The sequence below is a fragment of the Triticum aestivum genome, chromosome 2D, assembly GCF_018294505.1.
Source record: "Triticum aestivum cultivar Chinese Spring chromosome 2D, IWGSC CS RefSeq v2.1, whole genome shotgun sequence".
Taxonomy (NCBI): domain Eukaryota; kingdom Viridiplantae; phylum Streptophyta; class Magnoliopsida; order Poales; family Poaceae; genus Triticum; species Triticum aestivum.
The window spans coordinates 604,915,095-604,936,616 of NC_057799.1; the positions used below are offsets into that span (position 1 = coordinate 604,915,095).

A 21,522-nucleotide genomic window follows, 5' to 3' on the forward strand; every position below is an offset into this window, starting at 1 on the left:
TCTTCACTAAGAACACCATGGGTGTTAATACATCATACAACTTCACACGTGAGTAGAATGATCGACTAAGATTCATACCGCAAAATTTCAGAATTTTTTTTCTAGTATTTTTTATGAATTTATTATTCATATGGGTGCGCGCGCACCCATGTTCACCCTTGTATTTTCGCTATACTAGTGCTTAATTAGTTGTTGGCACCGGTAAGTTCCAGTATATATATTATTATGCTAGTTTATTCTCCAATGGAACTACTGCACTTTGAACTGATTTTTACCGCCCATTGATACTCCGCTTGACATCTTGATCAATCTGGTGCCATCCGACAGCTAACTCTGAGCTAGTGAACTTCATACGTACTCCAAAATTTACTATCTTGCGAGTTTACCATCACTGATCAAGAGACTTCCACCGTGCATTGATCAGAATCCAAAGTTGTGTGAGTGTGTGACCATGACGTTGTGTGCATGATAGTTGAAGGGAGAAATTAGCCAGACTAATTCCCAAGTGGTTTGACTAATACGGCAATCCGGCCGGCTCTTTTTGCAACTCATACCATACGATCATCCACTACTGGAGTAGTATAAAATAGCATAAGATATACCGGAGCTTGTCGTGATCATGCACGCGCCACTAGCTTTTTTTTTTGCACGACGACGTTGATAGATGCGGTGGAGGTAAACCTCGTGTTGTTTAACTCTTGGAGCAGTATTATACTAATAAGGCCAAAAAGTTTGGCGAGCAAAGCATGTGTGATACGGCATACACCGCCGTGATCCGTGCTAGGACACTCTATGTCAAGACTTTTCAACCGCCTAATCCTTCTTTGAGACTGCCTAATCCAATAGTATTTTTTAAAGGGGTGCCTAATCCAAAATTTGATCATAAAGCTTTACTATTCTACTTGGTGTGATTCCACCGATTGACAATGTAAATAATTAAATCACGAAAGGTGGGGTGGAAGTGGAAAACATACCGTTTGTTTCCAAGCAACAAGATCGATTTTTTTCCGTGCATGGTGGAGAAGTGAAGACTGAAGAATCGAATATAAAGAAACAGCATTGACGAATGATGACGAGCAGGCCAGATGAAGCCACGAAGTTTGGGAGATCCGCAACCATATACTCCATCCGTACGAAAATAATGTCTCAATCTTAGTACAATTTTATAATACTAAAGTTAGTATAAAATTGAGACACTTATTTTAAAATGAAGGGAGTATATGCATCCACGGATTCCAAAAGCCAAATTAAGTAAATGCTTTTCTTTGCTTAGAGCGAAAGTTCCACATCACTGCATAGAGTAGTAGTGTTGCTTACGGTACACATGCTGCCGGCCAAATATTTTGACCTTGGTCAGGCTAACTGGCTATGGACAGCTGTGGTGCTATTCGCACCTGAAGTTGAGACTAAATCGAGGTTTAGCTCCCTACAAATTGTATCGTAATCTCCCCGTAAAAAAATGTATCATAATCTACCTAGTGGCAAACACAACATGAATGTTCCATACACAAATTCTAAATGACAAAATAAAATGTAACAGGGCGCAATCCGTAGATACACCTCCTCCCTCTCTCCTCCTCATTTCAAGAGCAGAATAGTGGATAAAATTGCACTCATAGTGAGAGCTGACTTAGACTAGTATAGCATATATATAGTCTATGTTACTATCTTCATAATGGGAAATAACATATATATGTAATCATGTTGTAATTATACATTGCTCACATAGAATGGGAAACTGGCGATACTCTTTCTGTAGACCATGTGAGGCATGCGAGGTCACGGTGTAGTCTCATTGTGATTTTTCTTTGTACCTTGATTTCCACCTAACATAGGCAAAAACAAAAATGGTAATTCAAACTCTAATCCCTACAATATCTTGAAAATAAAATATATGTAACATGCATTTAAAAAAAGATTCAATTATACTAGGACTCATTAACAAATACAATTTTTTTTAAAAATTAGTTTTAAGATTTCCAACCTAGTGGCTTAAGTATCAAGCTACTCGACCTCAAACTTATTAAATAAATAGTAACACATGTGAGACAACATGATAATCTAAAATTACTATGGATCAATCTATAAAAAATTAAAAAAACTAAATAAAATTATCGCCTAATATTTAACACGTAGTAGTTAGTTATGAATTGATAGGAGTGAAATGGAAAGAAAAAAACTATGCATTTCGTCATTTGATTTTTGGTAATTTTGGTTAAAAATATTTACTGTGTTTTCTATATAATATATTAAGATGACTAAGCGACCAATTATAATCTGCACAAAATAACATGTATCATTTTATTGCCTTGCAAATATTGTAGTAAGAAATTGATTGTAATATAACAAGTGAGAGACACGCATATAATTCAATTAATAAAAAAAATCAATTTTAGCTCTTTAAATAATTCATGAGTCATAACCTCAATATTCATATACACAAAAAATATTTATACTGTATACGGTGCATGGAATTGTATTTATTATTTATACATAAAGTTTTGCAAGTATATGTTAACTAGTATTTCTTCTTCCTTTCCCACCTCTCGCAAGGCGACTAGGGCAAAGTCTTCCTTCCCTTGATCTTCGCCGTTGAACCAGTTTATTATTTTAAAAGTACCACGTCCGGATTTGTCTTACAAACCCACATTCTTATTAGTACCACATTGCCTGGCTAAGGCAAAAGAGTCGGTCGGGAGGATACAAAAGGAGGGGCAAGCCTCCACGACAAATCATATCTTTCTCGGCCTTTTGGCTAAGATCAAGTGTAGTATCTGTTCTTATCAGTTTAATATCTGATATGTGGATTTTCATGTCCACGTGATATTAGATTATTTTTTTATGGGGAAGGATCAGCATATGTAGCTTGCTACATGGATCCTTGTGTATCGCCCTAGCGTTGCACTACTGCTAGGGCTTGATGCACCCCAACCAAAGAAAAGCTAAAAAAATTAGAGTAAATATATATTTTATGAATAAATGTAATAAAATTTATCACAAATTGCAAATTAATCTTACATTTCCAATCTTGAGTAGTTTAGTTTTCTAATGACCAATAACAATAACCATTTTAAATAAATTTTATACTCAAATATAACTAATTTATGCAAGAGTTTTCAGGTTGCTCAACATTCCAATCGGCATCGCGCCGCCAACTCCAAGCACAATCGGTGCTATAGGAGGGGTGGTCGCAGCAATGTCGGTGTTGCATGTTGCAGCCGAGGATGTTTCTCACGATGACCGGTGCTGCAACCACATGGATCTCATCATGGTTGTTTTAGCAAACGGTCAGTGTTGCACCACAAATTCTCATCGGTGGCTGCAGCCTATGCCGGGTCGGTCGCAGCAACATCCAATGTTGCAACACCAATCGCATCGTTGGACATGTTGCGACACCGATCACATCTTTGGGCATGTTGCAAGATCGCATCGATGTTTCTAGATTCTTATCCAAAGTTTACCATCCCTGATCAAGAGGCTTCTACACGAGAATCCAAATTGTATGAGTATGTGACCATGACGTTGTGTGGATGAGAGTTGAAGGGAGAAATTAGCCTGACTAATTTCCAAGTGGTTTGACTACTCCGGCAGAATGGCCGGCTCTTCTGCAACTCATACCATACAATCATTCAGCACTGGAGTATAAACAAGCAGAGCTTGTCATGATCATGCGCGAGCCACTGGCGATGGCATTTACGACAACCTTCCCGGTGTGTTGTTTAACTCTTGGAGCAGTTGCAAAAACAGTACTAGTATAATAGAGGCAGAAGTTCGGCAAGCACTGTGTGTGTGCCACGCCAGGCACCGCCGTGATCAGTGCTAGGACAGCTCCAAGTCATGAATTTTCACCCGCCTAATCCTTTCTTGGAACTGCCTAATCCAATATTTAATCGCACAAGCTTTAGCATAAGCACTTGTTTTGATTCCACGGATGGACAATGCAACTATTTAAATCACAAAAGGTAGGAATGTGGAAGAGAACTATCGCCGATCCGGAAAAAACGCTCTGGCCCCCGCGTCGCTCGTCCTGGGCGACACGGGCAGCGGCGCCGTCCCCCGCCCAACCTACCTCTCCCTCCCGCCGTCGCCGGAGGACGCCGCCGGCAAAGCTAGTGCGGCTGACGGCGGCGGCGGGGTCCCTGCTTGTGGCTGTTCTTCCCGAGGACACGGGGACCCAAAGAGATCGAATCCATCCATGGTCGCAGCCAGATCAATCGGCCAGACGTGCATGCGTCGCTAGTCAAGAAATCAATCAAGGTGCCTATGTGCTTGCTTGAGACTAGCACGTACGCTCTCATCGACGGCGACGGAGACGACTCTTAGCGGTGATTTCATGGCTGTTGGTGGCTGTCAGGCCGGCAATGGGGTCGTCCCGGCTGGATCCTGTGACAGCCGTCCCTGGCCTTCACAGCTCGTACGACTCCATGCTTGATGCAGCGGCCGTCGCTGGCGTGGCTTCTACGCCTAGATCTCGCTCGGCGGCAGCCTCGATGTGGATCGCGCTGGCACCGAAAGATCTTCATGAGGCTATGATCCGGTGGTTGACATCACGGTGAGATGCAAATTATGGACAACGGCTTGACGCAGAGGGATGGTGGTGCAGCGGCGGCGGTCAAACATCACATGTAACTATTGGGCTCGTGAAAAAGTGGTGGCAACTACACTTGAGTGACTTGATGGTGGTGCTACTAGGCACCCGGTCTCGAGCTCTGGGGTGAAAGCCTAGGTGACCCGAGTTGGTCATGCCTAGCAATGGCGATGTTTTTACGTCGTTACCTTGTTGAAGGCATTGCTCAGATATGCTCGGACTATTTCTTCAGGGTGAAAACTTAGATTCTGACCTTAGGTGGTTGGATCCGTGATGGCGGCTATTGAGCGTCGCTCCCTTCCTGAAGGCATTGCTGTTGAAGAATCTCGTCGTTCGTTTGGTGTAATAAGATGGTTGATGCGGATATGGTCATTGATGTAGTTTGCAGATTATGGATTTGATCGCTTCAGGGTTTTTTTTTCTCACTTATGCATAGCTTTGGTCTTGTATGACTTTGCTATTTGTTGGTGTGCTTTTGTGTGCGTGTGTTGATGTTGGTTGTGTGCATCTTAGATATGCAGAGGCCGGGTGTGCTCATTGTGTTTTTATCTTCTTGATGCTCCATTTTGAGCCAATAAAATTCACCCTTTATCGAAAAAGAAATGTGAAAGAAGTTAATATGAAAAACATACCCTTTTTCTTTCAAGGAACGAGATGGAAATTATTCCGCAAGAGCCAGACAAAGAAGCAGCATTGACGACCATGCCCAAAAAGGGCACTGAGTTTGGGAGATCCCCATCCATGCATGGATTCCAAAATCCAAATTAAGTATATAACCTTTTCTTTGTTTAGAGTTAAAGTTCGCTATCACTAACAAAGTCGTAGTACTGCTTAAGGCAAACATGCCGCCGGCCTAATTTGTTGACCTTGGTCAGGCTAGCTAGATATGGCCAGCTGCGACGCTATTCACACCTGAGCTTAAGACTAAATGAAGGTTTAGTCTTGTAATTTGTGGGGTTATTGCTTCATTGATTTTTAATGTTGTCGCCAAGTCCAACTTTAAGCTCCATGGTGCGAACCTGACCCACATGGCCACATTTGATTGTGGCTTTTGAAATCGTGTCCCGAGTTGGAATGCCAATCCAAGCGGTTGTTTCTCTAATTTTGATCTGGCAGACCAATTATGCCACGAGTAGGTTGCTCCCGATGTTCAATGTTGGTGTACCTCTTACTTCGTCGAGTATCTAGCACATAATGAATGAAGAGAGATGATGAGGTTGTCGCTTATCATGGTAGATATGGTCTCTATGTAACCATTCAATCAAATTCAAGCAATCTTAATAAAAGTGGAGACAGACATGTAAGTGTCACCTTTCCTTCTTTTTTTACCAAAGAAATAGGAATGATGCCAGCGAGAGTGGGTTTTCTACAATGCACATGATATCCGCCATCCAATGTTGTTTTAAGGTTCATATTACGTTTCTGATTTTTGGCAATTGTTATGTCGTGTATTACATAATGTTTTGTTACCTTTTTTGTTTCGAAATGTATCATAGCGATTTGTTGTGAGCAAGTCCACTCTCAAACAAGTTCACTCTTATTCGTTGGTACACAACCAAACATTATGATGCACTGTAAAGCAAAAAAAAAGGACTGGGTGTCGACCCGTTGGCTGGGCAGCTGGAGTTGCTGCCAGCCCACCCGAGTTCGAGTCCCGGCACAGACGTGCGGTGCTCACGGAGTTTCTTCTATAAAAAAATGCCAACGAAGGTTAGTATTTGGGTTGGTCTCATTTTTAAAGCAAGAAAAAGGCAATGAAAAAATAACAGCATGCGTGAGCAGTGTCTCTCTAAATAAAATTAGTGTACAGTCGTTCGCTATACGAAGTGATATATGACGCCATATAGATTTGCTAAAGCAAATTTTAAGGGCCGTGGTACTTTGTCATAGCACACTATCTTTTTCCTTAGAAAAACATAATAAAACATTAATTATGCAATACTGTAAAACAAACAACATTGCAAAATTCTAGAAAACATACTATGAATCCAAAAGCAACGGACGACGAATGCACGGTGTGGTAGAATATCATTTGGCTGGGTGCCACCTCTGTTTGTTTGGAAAAACAAAAGGGTACTACAGAGAGTCAGCGACATAACCGGGCATATCCCCTATAAATACCTCGGGGCACGTAGCTAATTCAAAGCTATCCTAGCCGGCACACACTACACTAGAGACTCTAAGTCAGAAAATTCTCTTTGTGCGGAGCTAGCTCTAGGCATTATCAATGACATCACCCAAGCATGTCTTCGGTTCCTACGGCATCGTGGCCTTGCTCTTCTTCTCCGCGGCTCTTGTTTCAGCGGATCTTTCGGCTGAATTCTACGACGAAACCTGCCCCGACGCTCTGGACATCATCGAGGACGCCGTGAGAGCCGCCGTCTCCAAAGAATCCCGCATGGGCGCGTCGCTGCTCCGCCTCCATTTCCACGACTGCTTCGTCAATGCAAGTGTCTCCTTCATACGCTCGTCACCTTCGTAAGATTTCTCTTTTCGGCAGGACTAACCATTGACCGGTGGACTTGTGCAGGGCTGTGACGGTTCGGTGCTGCTCGATGGCGCCACCGGCGAGAAGAATGCGGTGCCAAACAAGAACTCACTTCGCGGCTTCGAGCTGGTCGACGACATCAAGGCGCAGCTCGAGAAAGCATGCGCCAAGGTGGTGTCCTGCGCCGACATCCTCGCCGTCGCCGCCCGTGACTCCGTTGTCGCTGTAAGCAGCACCATACAAGCTTCAGAGTTCAGATCAGAACTCAAAACTACGTACTTGCTTAATTCTGTTATATGAACTCCGATCAACTGCAGCTGGGCGGGCCTACATGGGACGTGGAGCTCGGCAGAAGGGACGGGACGACGATGAGCCAGGACGCCGCGAACAGCGACCTCCCGGCGCCGACCTCCGACCTCGGCGCCCTGACCGAGGCATTCTCGATCAAGGGCCTCACCCAGAAGGACATGGTGGCGCTCTCCGGCGCGCACACCATCGGCCAGGCGCGGTGCGTCAACTTCCGCGGCCGCCTGTACAACGAGACCGCACCCAGCCTCGACGCGACGCTTGCCACGTCGCTGAAGCCTAGGTGCCCGTCCACGGACGGCACCGGCGACGACAACACCTCGCCGCTGGACCCCTCCACGTCCTACGTGTTCGACAACTTCTACTACAAGAACCTCCTGCGGAACAAGGGCCTGCTGCACTCAGACCAGCAGCTCTTCAGCGGTGGAGGCTCGGCTGACGCGCAGATCACCGCCTACGCATCCGGCATGGGCGCCGGCTTCTTCGACGATTTCCGCGATGCTATGGTGAAGATGGGCGGCATCGGTGTGCTCACTGGATCCAGTGGGCAGGTCAGGCTGAACTGCAGGAAGGCCAACTGAAGCGGACTAAACTGTATGTGTGCCAGACTTCTCAGTACGTGTGATCAGTGTGTAGCCTTGTTGTGTGTGTGATGAACTGATGATGTGTAGTCAGCTGCTTCAAACGGTTGCAGTACTGCTTGCAACGAATAATAATAGTAAGATCAGATGAACCTGCTTAAATGGATGCATGTTCTTTGATTTTGTGCAGTACATGTAAGTTTGATGATCAGAACTTTAATTTTCTTTGAGAGAAACCCGTTCTTTAAATCAAAGTGTTCTGAGAAACACGCGTGGTTACCGCAGCGACTATTTGCGACGCGAGAGGGGAACTTTTCTCAAGGCAGGGGAACTTTTCTCAAGGCAGTTCGATCGGTGCTGCTAGCCACTCCGTCCAGGCCCCTTACGTTTTTTGGAAAAAGGATGGATTTTATTAGCTCAAAATGAAGCATCAAAAGAATATAAACATGATGAGCATACACCCGCCTTCTGTATAGCTAGGATGCACACAGCCAACACCAACACACACAAAACACGCGTGCAAATAGCAAAGTCATATAAGACCAAAGCTATGCATGAGCGAGAAAAATAAAGAAAAAAAATCCAAAGTGATCAGATTCGTGATCGGCAGACTACAGGAAGGACCATATCCGCACCAATCATCTCAAGACATCATATCGACGACGAGGTTCTTCAACATCAACGCCTTCAGTAAGGGAGCGACGCTCAATCGCCGCCGTCACCGGATCCAGCCAGTCAAGGTTGAATCTAGGTTTTCACCCTGAAATAACAGTCCGAGCATATCCGAGCAATGCCTTCAACAAGGTAACGACGTAGAACCATCGCCAATGCTAGACTTCACATCTGGGCTTTCACCCCAGAGCTCGATACTGGGTACTCAAAGAAGCACCACCATCAACATCACAAATGTATTGTCGCCACCACTTTTCCACGACCCCAGCAGCTACAGGCGATGCGCCCCTGCTCAACTATTCCTTTGCGTCAAGCCGTCATCCATAGTTGCATCTCAACGGCGAAGTCAACTATCAGATCTGGAGAGATGGACTCCACGAAGATCTTTCGATGTTCACCGTCGCCGTGGAGCCATGGTAGGTCGCTACACCATCACAGTCTGTAGCCACCGCCGCTAGGCCGACCAAGATCCGGATCACCATCACTGTCCGAGGTACCGCGCGCCAACGGCAAGCCGCCATCTAGCTGCCCGGCCCAAGCGCCGCGACGCGCGCATCCACCGCATCAGCTGGAACAAGTCCATGCGCTGCAGTAGCACCCCAACCAGCGGCCACCCATGCACGCATGCACACCCCCACTGTAGGCGCAGCTAGAGCCAGCAGCCAGGGACCGCCACAACCGCGTCCGGCCAGCCGCCGAGCCCCGCCGTCGACCGCCAGGACGTCGTGTCCCAGCACGCGCCGACGCGCCGCCCACCTCCGTGCCCACCAGATCCGGGTAGCCGCCGCGAGAGGAAACCCCGCAGCCGCCGTCCGCCGCGAGCTTCTCTCGGCGGCGTCCTCCGGCGGCGGCGCGGTAGGAGGAGGAGGGAGGAAGGGTGGTGGCGCTAGGGTTGGTGGAGTCACGCCCGAGCCGCCCTGGGCAAGGCGACGCGGGGTCGGGCGTGGTTTTCCTTCCAGGCCCCTTACGTTGTAAGTTTGTATGGCGCGTTCTACTTGAGGATTTTTTGAGCCATTTTTTCCTGCTTTTTCCTTTTGTTTCTTTTATATTTTTTCTTCTCCATTTTTTTCATTATTTCTTGCATTTTGTTTCTTCTTCTTTGGTTTTTCACCTTTTGTTTCTTCTCCTTGTTTAGTTTTGTTTTCTTTTTTCTCCATTTCTTGTTTTTCTTTAGTTTTTTCTTATGTTTGTTTTCGTTTTCACTCTACATTTTCGTATGTATCAAAAACATATTTTTAGTAAGTGATCAATATTTTTTATATACACGTTCGACATTGTCCGAATTCTTATTCAACATTTTTCAAATACTTGTTCAACATTTACTACTTATTCAACATTTTCCAAATACTCGCTCAACATTTTTCAATACTTATTCAACATTTCGAAATACTTGTTCAACATTTTGAATACTTATCCAACATTTTGAATACTTGTTCAACATTTTTCGAATACTCGTTCAACAATTTTTAATACTTATTCAACATTTATCAAATACTTGTTCAATATTTTAATACTTATTCAATATGATTCAAATACTTGTTCAACATTCTTCAAATACTTATTCAATATTTTAAAAGACTCGTTCAACATTTTGTCGCTCGGTGCTGCTAGCCACTCCGCCCTGCCCCTCGCGTTGTAAGTTTTTATGGCGCGTTCTACTTGAGGATTTTTTGAGTCGTTTTTTTCTGCTTTTTCCCCTTTGTTTCATCTATTTTTTTCTCCATTTTTTCATTCTTTCTTGCATTTTGTTTCTTCGTCTTTGGTTTTTTACCTTTTGTTTCTTCTCCATTTTTAGTTTGGTTTTCTTTTTTTCTATTTATTGTTTTTCTTTTGTTTTTTGTTATGTTTGTTTTTGTTTTCACTCTACATTTTCGTATGTGCCAGAAATATTTTTTTAGTAAGTGATCAATATTTTTTGTATACACGTTCAACATTGTCCGAATGCTTATCCAACATTTTTCAAATACTTGTTCAACATTTTAGTACTTTTCAATATTTTTCAAATACTTGTTCAACATTTTTCAAATACTCGTTCAACATTTTTCAATACTTATTCAATATTTTAAAATACTTGTTCAGCATTTTGAATACTTATTCAAAATTTAGAATAATTTTTAACTTTTTTTAAATAATCATTCAATAATTGTTAATACTTATTCAACATTGGTCAAATACTTGTTCAATATTTTTAATACTTATTCAATATGTTTCAAATACTTGCTCAACATTTTTCAAATACATATTCAACATTTTTAAAAACTCGTTCTATATTTTTCATATATTCGTTCAACATTTTTTAATACCTATTCAATATTTTTCAAATACCTGTTCAACATTTTATACTTATTCAATATTTTCACATAGTTGTTCAACATTTTTCAAATTCTTGTTCAGCATTTTGTAATATTTATTAAACATTTTTTCAAATGTGTTTTTGAACAGTGTTTTTATATTATATATATATGTGTGTGTGTGTGTGTGTGTGTAGAATATTTTAAAGTATAAAAAAGTAAAAAAAATGAGAACTGAAAACAAAAAAAAACAGGCTATGGGTCCCATGCCGCTGGGCGGGCTTGTATGGGGCTCGCCCTGACGCGAGCGCATCCCCTTGTCTCACTTAAAGCTTAAAGCAAGACATAGGGCCGCCCTATGGTTACCTAGCTGTGCAAACGAGCTTGGCTTAGTTTGGGTCGTGCTACACGTTACGAAATTGGGCCCAATGTGAAAGTGTGGGCACCTTTCAACTAGCGGTAATATACACCACTACGGATCAGTACCAGATTGTAATCACTGTTTTTTTTTTTTTTGAGAGGGATGCCCTCGGGCGCATTTTATTAATCAAACGAGAGTTACTTCGACCAACAGGTCCGAAAGAATAAAGCTAGAGGATCGCCATCCCAATCCACCTCTACTTTAGAATGATAGGAAATCCTAGCTAAATTACGCACCACTCGATTAGCATCCCTTTGACAATGCGAGAACTTCACTGATCCAATATCCTGGGCTTTGAATAAACAGTCCGCCAATATTGCCGTGTATGGGCTCCAGACTTCAATGGTTCCATTGCATGCTTCCATTAACTCAAGTGAGTTGTCTAAAAAAAAATTAACCCAAATGATTAGCACAACCAAGGTCCTGCAGCAAAGCAAGGCCTCTCTGTAATGCAATGGCTTCAGCGGTAGTGCTATTCAAAACATTTGAAAAAAGTGATGTACGGCCAGCCATTGCTTCCCCATTAGAGTTGCGAATAATTGCCGCTGTGCAGCATCTACATTCATCTTATACCATCCTACAGCAGGTTTCTCCCATATGATTTTGTGCGTATCAGCAGTACCTAGAGACTTAGCAAAATTCGATGCCACCTCTACAGTTTTTCCTTTGACGGCCTCCCTTCTTTGCCACCAAATGTACCACGCACCCACACTAAAGACTCTTTGAAACCCAAGTTGCTAGAGTTTGGTGCATTCATTCTGTCTGACCGCAGGAGCTCCTCCAGAACTACACTTCCTGATCTATCCACCGATAAACTTTCCTTAATTATCTCCATCAAGCCCAGAGAGGTCAATACCTCCTTCGCCCTCCTGCAAGTGAATAATAGGTGCCTCATATCCTCCGCTCCTTGCAAGCACACAGGGCACTGAGGAGGTACATTAATGTGACTATTTTCGAGCACTGAAGACCCTGGGATGATGCCATGCATAGCTCTCCATGTGAAAATCTTTACTTTACTTGGAACCTGCATTTTCCACAGCGTGTCCCAAATGGAATTTTGCGTAGAAGCACCCTGGCCATCTCCTCTCCTGATCCGAGGACCGTACTGGTACTCCCACTCTCTGTAATATGCAGAGCGGACAGAAAAGCAATTATTCTTGGTAAGGTTCCAAGCCACAAAGTCATCTATGAGATCAACATTTAAAGGAATCCTCAAAATCCTCTCTACATCAATAGGGAAAAAGGATTGTCTAATTAATTGCTCATCCCATCCTCCCGAGTGCGGATCAATTATATCCTCTACTTTATTCAGGAGCATATGACCCCTTGGTGTGAGGATCTTCCCATCTGGACATCCTGGAACCCATTTATCGTCCCAAATATTTATGCTTGATCCATTACCCACTCTCCAAATGTGGCCTCTAATAAAGGTATGAAGTCCCACAACAATGCTTTGCCATGTGAAAGATGAACCTTTCTTATTGCCAGCTTTTAGTAGATTGCCATCTGGGTAGTATTTAGATCTCAAGACACGTGCACATAACGATTCCGGGTTACTTAATAATCTCCAACTTTGCTTTGCCAACATAGCCAAATTGAAAGAGTGTAAGTCCATGATTCCCGTACCTCCAATTTTCTTGGAGATACACATTCGCCACCATGCCCACCAGTGCATTTTCTTACGATCATCATCATCTCCCCACCAAAAACTTGACATGGCATCCGTAATCACTGGTTAGTACCACATTGCCGGGCTAAGAGAGAAGAGTCGGTGGAGAAGAATACAAAGGGAAGGGCAAGCCTGAAAGACAAACCATACCTTTCTCGGCTTTTTGGCTACAATTAAGTGTAGTATATGTTCGTATCAATTTAATATTTGCTCATGTTTGCTTCGGTACACCTGCCCTAAACACACTAACGGCTGAGATCTCTATATACCCCTTCATAATAAAGATTTTTTTCAGGTTCATTTTAAAAGAAAAAATGAGCGCCGGTAACATGAATCGAACTCAAAACCTCTGGTCCTAAAGAGGACCACACTAACAACTTACGACATACGAATGCTTGTGCATATTTACTTATTTTCTTTCTTTTCTTCTACTCGAGCCGGCCCATTGTTGAATAGGCCCTTTTATCACTATTTTCTATTTCTATTCGTTTTTTCTTCTTTTCTTTATTTGTTTTTTTTCAACAAATGCTCACGCTTATAAATTTTGATTCAAAATTTAAACAAAGTTCGCTTTTTCGAATTTTTTTCATAGAGTACAAATATTCGCATTTTAAGAAAATTGTACCGATATGTCAAAAAACTGTTCGTGTATTTCAAAATTACTCAGAATGTCATAACACAAACATATTTTTAAAAGAGCGAACACAAGTTTGAACACAAACATTTTTTGAAAAACACTATGAAATTTCAAGCAAAAATAATAAAATATGAAAGCACAAACATTATTTGCAAATGCAGAATTGTCAAAGTCACAAAAACTTGGCAGGGTGCCTCAGAATGGTGATACAAGGCCCTGGAAATTTTTTGGTCCATTTGAACGATGTAAAAAATGTAATATGAGACGGAATCTTCCGCCCAACCCGAATGCACTACATGAACTTTTTTCCATTTAAATTCATGAACATTTTCTTACATTGGCAAACTTTGTTTTCAAATGAATGAACATTTTTCATATCAAGTAACTCTTTTAAACTTTTTATAAACGTTTTATAAAAGCCCGTAAGTTTTTTCAAATTCATAAACAGTCTTTTATAAAAGCCCGCATCCCGCTTGTCCTCCTTCTTAGAGTTGGTCTTCCCGCGCGGTTGTGACTTCTCGCCGTCTTCCTCCTCCACGGCCTTCTTTCCCCCCCACGCGACTTGAGGGCGGCATATTGCGCCTTGAACTTCTCCTCGTCTTTGATGACCCTCCAACAATGGGAGGGGTTGAAGCACTTGCCATCATGTTGGACCTTGAATGCCTCCAAAGCTTGGAATGCTTACAAATGAATTGCATGCAAGCATATTGGCAAATGGATATGGAAATGGACATGAAAGCATAAAAGAAATGACACAAAAGAGGGCCGCTTGCTAGCATACCATGTCTTGCATGCCGATGCCGCTCACGGGGCGTGCGTTCATGCTCTCAAGAGTGGCACAAAACTTGTTGCACTCTTGTTGGATCACCTTCCAATGCTTCGAAATGGACACCCATCCGCGTGTGCTTTGCATTTGGTACGGCGGAAACTTCTTGCGCTCATGGAACTCACGATGGACACGAGTCCAAAAGGTTGAATCCATTTGTCCGGCGCCGGTCTTGGGGTCTTGCCCAATGTCCCTCCAACACTCACAAAGGAACTTGTCCTCGGCCGCCGTGTATGCCTTGGTCCGCCTGCTCTTGCGCTTCGTCTTCCCCCCGGCGGCTTGGTTGGCGAGCTCGTCCTCGAACAAAGGTTCCCCTTCGATGTCCAACTCATCCTCTTCCTCTTGGTCGTAGTCCTTCGGAAACTCGTGGTCGAGTGGAAAGCCGCTCAGGTCCAGGCCGACCTGATCATGCATGAAGGCCACCTGATCTTGATTAAAGGTGGACAACGTGAACGGCCCTCGGCCGTCCTGGCTTTGTATCTCTTCGGGATTGTAGCCGGCCCCGGTAGCGGCCGCCGCACCACCCTCGAGGATGATGTTTTGCATGTGTCATCGTCGCCGGAGGCCGGCATTCCGTCGAACAGGTTGCATGCGCCCGGCAGCACATCGGCTGGCATGTGCCACGCGCGTTTTCTCGCTCCTCCGGATGACGAGCCACCGGCCACCGGTGTGGCTTTGAGGTCGATGGGAGCGGGCGCGGGCGTGGAAGGCGCCACCACGCTCACCTCGGGTGAGCACTCCCCGGAGAATCGGGAGGCCTGCGAGTAGACGTGGAAGCCGGGCATCGGGGTGCAAGCCGACGCGCGGGGCAATGTCGAGCAGCACCATCCGAGGGAACGCATATGAGCCGGTGCTGGCCGCGGCCACGGCGGCATTGACGAGGCCGTGCTGGCCAGGGTTTAACCATAGGTACATGAGCGCCTCCCTCGTTGCCACCACGACGGCGTCGGTGGCCTCCTGCTGCGCGGCGGCGGCAATGGCTGCAGCTGAGATGGCTTCCTCCCTCGCATCCGCCGCGTGCCTCTGACCCTTTCTCTTTGCCGACTCCCTTGCCCGCTCATCGGCCGTCAGCTTCTTCTTCGGCTTGGGCGTGGCGGCGGTCTTGCGGGGGGCGCGAGGCTTGCCATTGCCGGAGGGGGTGGCCATGATGCTGGACGAGGCGAGGGAGGTGAGGCCCGCAGCGGCATCGAGGTCGGTGTCCATGGCGAGGGGCGGGAGCGCGCATGGGCGGGAGGATTTTTGGGGAAAATGGAGGGAAATGGTGGAGAGTGCCACCGACCAGTGGGCCAGGGGAGAGTAGGCGGGCGCACGCGTCCGTATTGTGTCCGCGCCGACGCAAATCCGGCTCAAAAATGGGGCGGTATGGGTTGGCAGGCAGACGTAAAGTGGACGCGCGTCCGTTTGGGTCGGCGCGTTGGGCCGAGTTTTCTGTCTGCGTCGACCCAAACGGATGCGCGCGGATGAAATAGGTCGCCGCGTTGGAGTTGCTCTTATATGGTTGTTTCTTGCATGCACCGTCCTAATGTGGAGGCCGAGGCATATCCTCTTTTGTTTTGAAAAATAAAAAGTATGATGTTAGGCTTGTGCCTTCTGATGAATTGAACATATAAAAGATGAACAAGTGCACCCAACTAGCGGTCGTGGCCACGTCTCCTTTTTTGCGCCATGAACAGTACATCGCGGGTTACTGTAGGAGCGCGGAGAGAGATAAGTCCCGAGCGCCCCATCTCCCCTCCTCTCTCTTTTCCACTTTCCCCTCGCCTCGGCCATCGCCTCCTCCCTCTCCTCTCTCTCTCTCTCTCTCTCTCTCTCTCTCTCCCGTCTCCTCCCTCTCAACCCTAGCCGCCACCACCCACCCTCTACTACTCCACCACGCACCCACCTCCCCTCTGGATCAGGTGCAGGTCGGCTGGTGCACGCAGGCGGCAGCGCTCCACTCAAGGGCAAAGGAAGGCAACGGCGGCGGTGGCCGCCATGGACACCCGCAGCTATGGTGAGCCCCTACGCCACCGCCCTCTCTCCTCTCCTCCCCTACTCCCTCACCAATCTCTCTCCCCCGCAGACGAACCCCGCCGCCAGGAGGCCGCCATGGAGGCCCGTCCCGAGCTCGGCTCGCCGCTCCTCCGGTGACCCTCGTTGCGCCTGGACCCGGGTCGGGTGGATCCAACGATTCCCTGACGCGCAGGCGTGCCGGCACGCGGCCCTAGGCAGAGGATCCCTCCCATGACGCCGGCGGCTTTGGAGATGAGGGCTGCACAGAGGAAGAGGAGCAGCAGCAGCTCAAGGTCGTTAAGGGTTTGTCTCCACCTCCTCCTCCTGCCCCCCCTCTCTTACTCACGTACCTCCTCCTCCTGCCCCCCCTCTCTCACTCACGCTATTGGCCCCTAATTTGTGATTTTCCTGAACATGGCATGTGCAGATCTGAGAAAGAAAAGATGAAGAACAAATATGTGATTCTAAATGCTGGCATTTATCCATATGCTATATGGTTTTTACTTTTGATTAGATTTAGAGTGTGAAATTTGTACTGTCTTGCAGTGATGCATGATGTTAATTGTTTCATTAGAGAGAGATAGGTGTTAAGCTATTAGGTTAATTAGGGTGACAGATTTGATGCCTATGTTAATTGTTTGCGGTTTATTTACGGGAGAAAATAATGGTAGTTTATTTATTGGCATTGCTTAGGACTGCTGCTGTTAGATCTATATGGTTGCCGTAAATCTTCAACTATTTGCTAAGTTGAGGGCTTAATGTAAGGCTATTAGGTTGATTAGGCTAGCAGATTTTGGTACTTATGTTAAGTGGTTGGGGTTTAATAGGGAAAATATACCTTCCTCTTTTTAGTTCTAATTCCTACTCACTTGTTTATGGGAGGTTGTAGTACAGTTTTGTTGATGGTAGTATAGTGCTTATTTTTGCTCCCGGGGTCGCCCCGTCGGCCTCCACACTGAGGCCGCCGTTGCCCGCCTCCGCCTCGGCCCCGCATGCCTCAGGTCACAGCGGTGTTCCCGATCTGAGCCGCGGTGGCCCCGATCTGAAGAGTTCCCCTAGAAGCCGTACGGGGCGCAGCTAGCCTTCATGGGCCGCTCGCCTCCTCCTCCTCTTTCTCTCCTGAGTTGCTGTCGTCGACCCTCACAGCTGCTCCTCCCCACGCTACCTGCTTCCACCTGTAAGTGTCGGACTCTCCATGGAAGGGGAAGGAGGAAGGACGAGAGGAGGAGAAGAATGGGTGCCCACCAGTCATGGATTCTTATACCAGCCCAATAGGGTTGTTCTCCATCATCCTCATGCCCTCATGTATGTACTCTCGCTTATGTGTTCTTTTGTAGGATCCATAGGATTGTTGTTTTCTCTAAATTTGTCCTTTGGTGCATTGTGTTTGCTTATTCGGTCGATGGGGAGGAGAGGAGCAGGTAGGCTGGAGCTCCAGACGGCACACACGTCGCTGGGTGGAGGAGAGGCCAGCTACGGGGCAAGGAGCAGTGGGCTTAGAGCAACTCTAGCAGACCCCGCAAAACGCGTTTGCGGTTTCACGAAGATCGCGTTTGCGGGTCAAAAACATGTGCGGCCGAGCAGAACCCGTATCTAAACCTGCATAATTTGAAAAAACACTTTCGCGGGAGAAATTGCACAAACATAGTTCACATACTACATAGTTAATCACATGATCAACAAACTACAAGCATAGCTATACTACGTTAAACTAGTACTAGGTGGTCGGATCTGACGGCGGCGAGGTCTCGGCAACTGGACGACGCCATGGAGGAGTCGGACGCTCAATCCTCCTCGCCGGAGCTGCACAGATCGACGTACTTCTCCGCCTGCTCTGCGCGGATGCGGCGCCACTCGTCAGCCTTCTCGTTGGCGGCGACATTGTCGGCGACCGCCTGCCGCCACTCGAGGGCTTCGAGCTCCTCGGCGTGGGGCCGTCACTCCTCCTCCTCGCGCACGCTCCGCTCGGCGATGGCGACGGCGACGGCGTCGAAGTCCGCGACGTAGTCCTCGGGCCCGACGACTCCGCGGTAGCCGAGCGGAGCGGGCTCCTCGGGCTCCTCCTTCACCGGGACGAAGGCGAACGGCGCCGGCGGCTCCGGCTCCTCCTCCTCCTCGTCCGAACACTCCCTCTTCACGGGGAGGAAGCCCGCGGCGGAGGACAAGGAGGATCCGGCGTAGGAAGACCTCGCGGAGGAGAAGGACGCGCGCCGGCGGTCGTACTCCTCCGTTTTGCGGCGGTTGAAGCTCGCCGGCGGCGACATCCCGTGGTTGGTCCACTTCTGGGCGCCGCGCTTCCTCGCGCCGTCGGACCGGACGCGCCGCTCGCGCTCCGGGTCCCTCTCACGGCCGGATCTGCTACCGGAGCCGCGTCCGGAGCTCCACATTCGCCCCCACATGGCGGCTGGAGGCGGGGCGGGTGGTCGCCGGCGGCGAGAAATTGGGAGAGGGGAAAGGGGAATCGGGTGGCTCGCGGCGGCGGGGGGATAGGGTTTGGACCCGTAAAAGGGTCGCGGAACGGCACTTATAGTGCTCGGGGCGTGCGGTTTGTGGGCTGCGGCTTGCGGGTCGGGCGAGTATGCGGGCTCTGTTCTGGCGGGAAAATTGGCCCGAGCCCGCATACTCGCCGGAATTTTTGCGGGCCGAGCGTTTTGCGGGGTCTGCTAGAGTTGCTCTTAGAGCTCCAGGCAGCAAGGGAGGGGTAGGATGCCGGTGACAGCTGAAGGAGCAGACCGGTGTAGAGGGCAAGCAGCATAGGAAGGTTGTATTTCTTCACACTATCTTAATTATTTTGCAACTTGTATTCAATTTCGCTGATAATCCTTTGCACTTTTGTTTTGTCTAATCCATTCCAAGCTTATAACTGGTTATGTTTGGTCTTCTGCTATTTTGGCTGGTGATAGATTAAGAAGGATATGCATTCTATCCATCTAAGCAGAGTATTCCAGATTGAGTAATGCTAGAGATACAAACAGATTCTATATGCATTTTGATATTTTAGCTTCCATAGTGAGAGCAGGTTGCAAGACTAGACGCGGTCTTATGTTTGAGAGCTTTCTAAATTGATAACATTTATGGTCCAATCTGAAGTAGCAGTACAAATGTTTCATTAACTTTCACACTATGTCTGCTTCTTAGATTTATTACATTCAACTCATGAATGAATATTGATGGTGTTTTATTTCTGGGGTTGAAGATTGGCAATGCCACAAGATCAAAATATGTTCCATTTATTAAGATACGACTCTGCACGAAACTGCTATGGTCGTCAAGTGCATATATAGTGGTATTCTTCTACAAGAACACTTAGTAGGTAAATGATCTTAGATTTTTTATCAGTATCGTTAGCTGCAGTGCTATTTTGTCCATATAATCACGAAGATAAAACTGATTTTAGTATGTTTTTCTCATCTGTATGCAGGGATCTAGGAGAGTTTGCTTTTGCCATGGTTTATTGTTGTGGAAACTACTCTATGTAAGTGTGTTGTTGGGGAACGTAGTATTTCAAAAAAAAATCCTACGATCACGCAAGATCTATCTAGGAGAAGCATAGCAACGAGCGGGGAGAGTGTGTCCACGTACCCTCATAGACCGAAAGCAGAAGCGTTTAGTAACGCGGTTGATATAGTCAAACGTCTTCGCGATCCAACCGATCCAAGTACTGAACGCACGGCACATCCGCGATCTGCACACATTCAGCTCGGTGACGTCCCTCGAACTCTTGATCCAGTTGAGGTCGAGGGAGAGTTCCGTCAGCACGACGGCTTGGTGAGGGTGATGATGAAGTTACCGGCGCAGGGCTTCGCCTAAAAACTACAACGATATGACCGAGGTGTGTTTCTGTGGAGGGGGGCACCGCACACGGCTAAAAGATCAACTTGTGTGTTCTAGGGTGCCCCCCTCCCAACGTATATAAAGGAGGGAGGGAGGAGGAGGCCGGCCAAGAGTGGCGCGCCCAAGGGGGGGAGTCCTACTCCAAGTAGGATTCGCCCTCCCCCCTTTCCTATTACTACAAGGAGAAGGGGGAAAAGGAGGAGGAGAGAAAGGAAAGGGGGGCCGCCCCCCAACCCCTAGTCCAATTCGGTTTGGGCTTGGGACGGCGCGCGCCTCCACATGGCTACTTCCTCCTCTCTTCCACTAGGGCCCATGAAGGCCCATTAACCCCCCGGGGGGTTCCGGTAACCCCCCGGTACTCCGGAAAATACCCGATACACCTCGGAACCATTTCGGTGTCCGAATATAACCTTCCAATATATCAATCTTTATCTCTCGACCATTTCGAGACTCCTCGTCATGTCCGGTACATCAAATCACATAAACTCATAATACGAATCGTCATCGAACGTTAAGCGTGCGGACCCTACGGGTTCGAGTACTATGTAGACATGACCGAGACACATCTCCGGTCAATAACCAATAGCGGAACCTGGATGCTCATATTGGCTCCTACATATTCTATGAAGATCTTTATTGGTCAAACCGCATAACAACATACGTTGTTCCCTTTGTCATCGGTAACCGCATAACAACATATGTTGTTCCCTTTGTCATCGGTATGTTACTTGCCCGAGATTCGATCATCGGTATCACCATACCTAGTTCAGTCTCGTTACCGGCAAGTCTCTTTACTCGTTCTGTAATGCATCATCCCGCAACTAACTCATTAGTCACATTAATTACTTGCAAGGCTTATAGTGATGTGCATTACCGAGAGGGCCCAGAGATACCTCTCCGACAATCAGAGTGACAAATCATAATCTCGATCTATGCCAACTCTACAAACACCATCGAAGACACCTGTAGAGCATCTTTATAATCACCCAGTTACGTTGTGACGTTTGATAGCACACTAAGTGTTCCTCCAGTATTCGGGAGTTGCATAATCTCATAGTCATAGGAACAGGTATAAGTCATGAAGAAAGCAATAGCAATAAACTAAACGATCATAGTGCTAAGCTAACGGATGGGTCTTGTCCATCACATCATTCTCTAATGATGTGATCCCGTTCATCAAATGACAACACATGTCTATGGCTAGGAAACTTAACCAT

The 21,522-nt window shown here is 46.6% G+C and overlaps 1 protein-coding gene and 1 non-coding gene across 2 annotated transcripts; both read left to right on the top strand.

Annotated features, from left to right (window-relative positions):
* The first annotated feature begins 2,734 nt into the window (after positions 1–2,734).
* Positions 2,735–2,931, top strand: LOC123056397 (U2 spliceosomal RNA). Its single transcript, XR_006426775.1, has one exon. It is a non-coding gene; the product is annotated as a U2 spliceosomal RNA (small nuclear RNA).
* Positions 2,932–6,815: 3,884 nt separating this feature from the next.
* LOC123050342 (peroxidase 2) lies at positions 6,816–7,990 on the top strand. The gene is made up of 3 exons (XM_044473154.1): positions 6,816–7,034; positions 7,119–7,301; positions 7,394–7,990. The coding sequence occupies exons 1-3, from the start codon at positions 6,816–6,818 to the stop codon at positions 7,961–7,963; spliced, it is 972 nt and encodes a 323-aa protein (XP_044329089.1). The 3' UTR covers positions 7,964–7,990.
* Positions 7,991–21,522: the final 13,532 nt, after the last annotated feature.

What these genes read in the sequence shown, in the direction of transcription:
- LOC123050342 (XM_044473154.1), top strand. Translation starts at nt 6,816, where the DNA reads ATGACATCACCCAAGCATGTCTTCGGTTCCTACGGCATCGTGGCCTTG. An exon ending in TCCACGACTGCTTCGTCAAT is followed by an intron (nt 7,035 to 7,118) that starts GCAAGTGTCTCC and finishes GGACTTGTGCAG; the next exon opens with GGCTGTGACGGTTCGGTGCT. An exon ending in CCCGTGACTCCGTTGTCGCT is followed by an intron (nt 7,302 to 7,393) that starts GTAAGCAGCACC and finishes GATCAACTGCAG; the next exon opens with CTGGGCGGGCCTACATGGGA.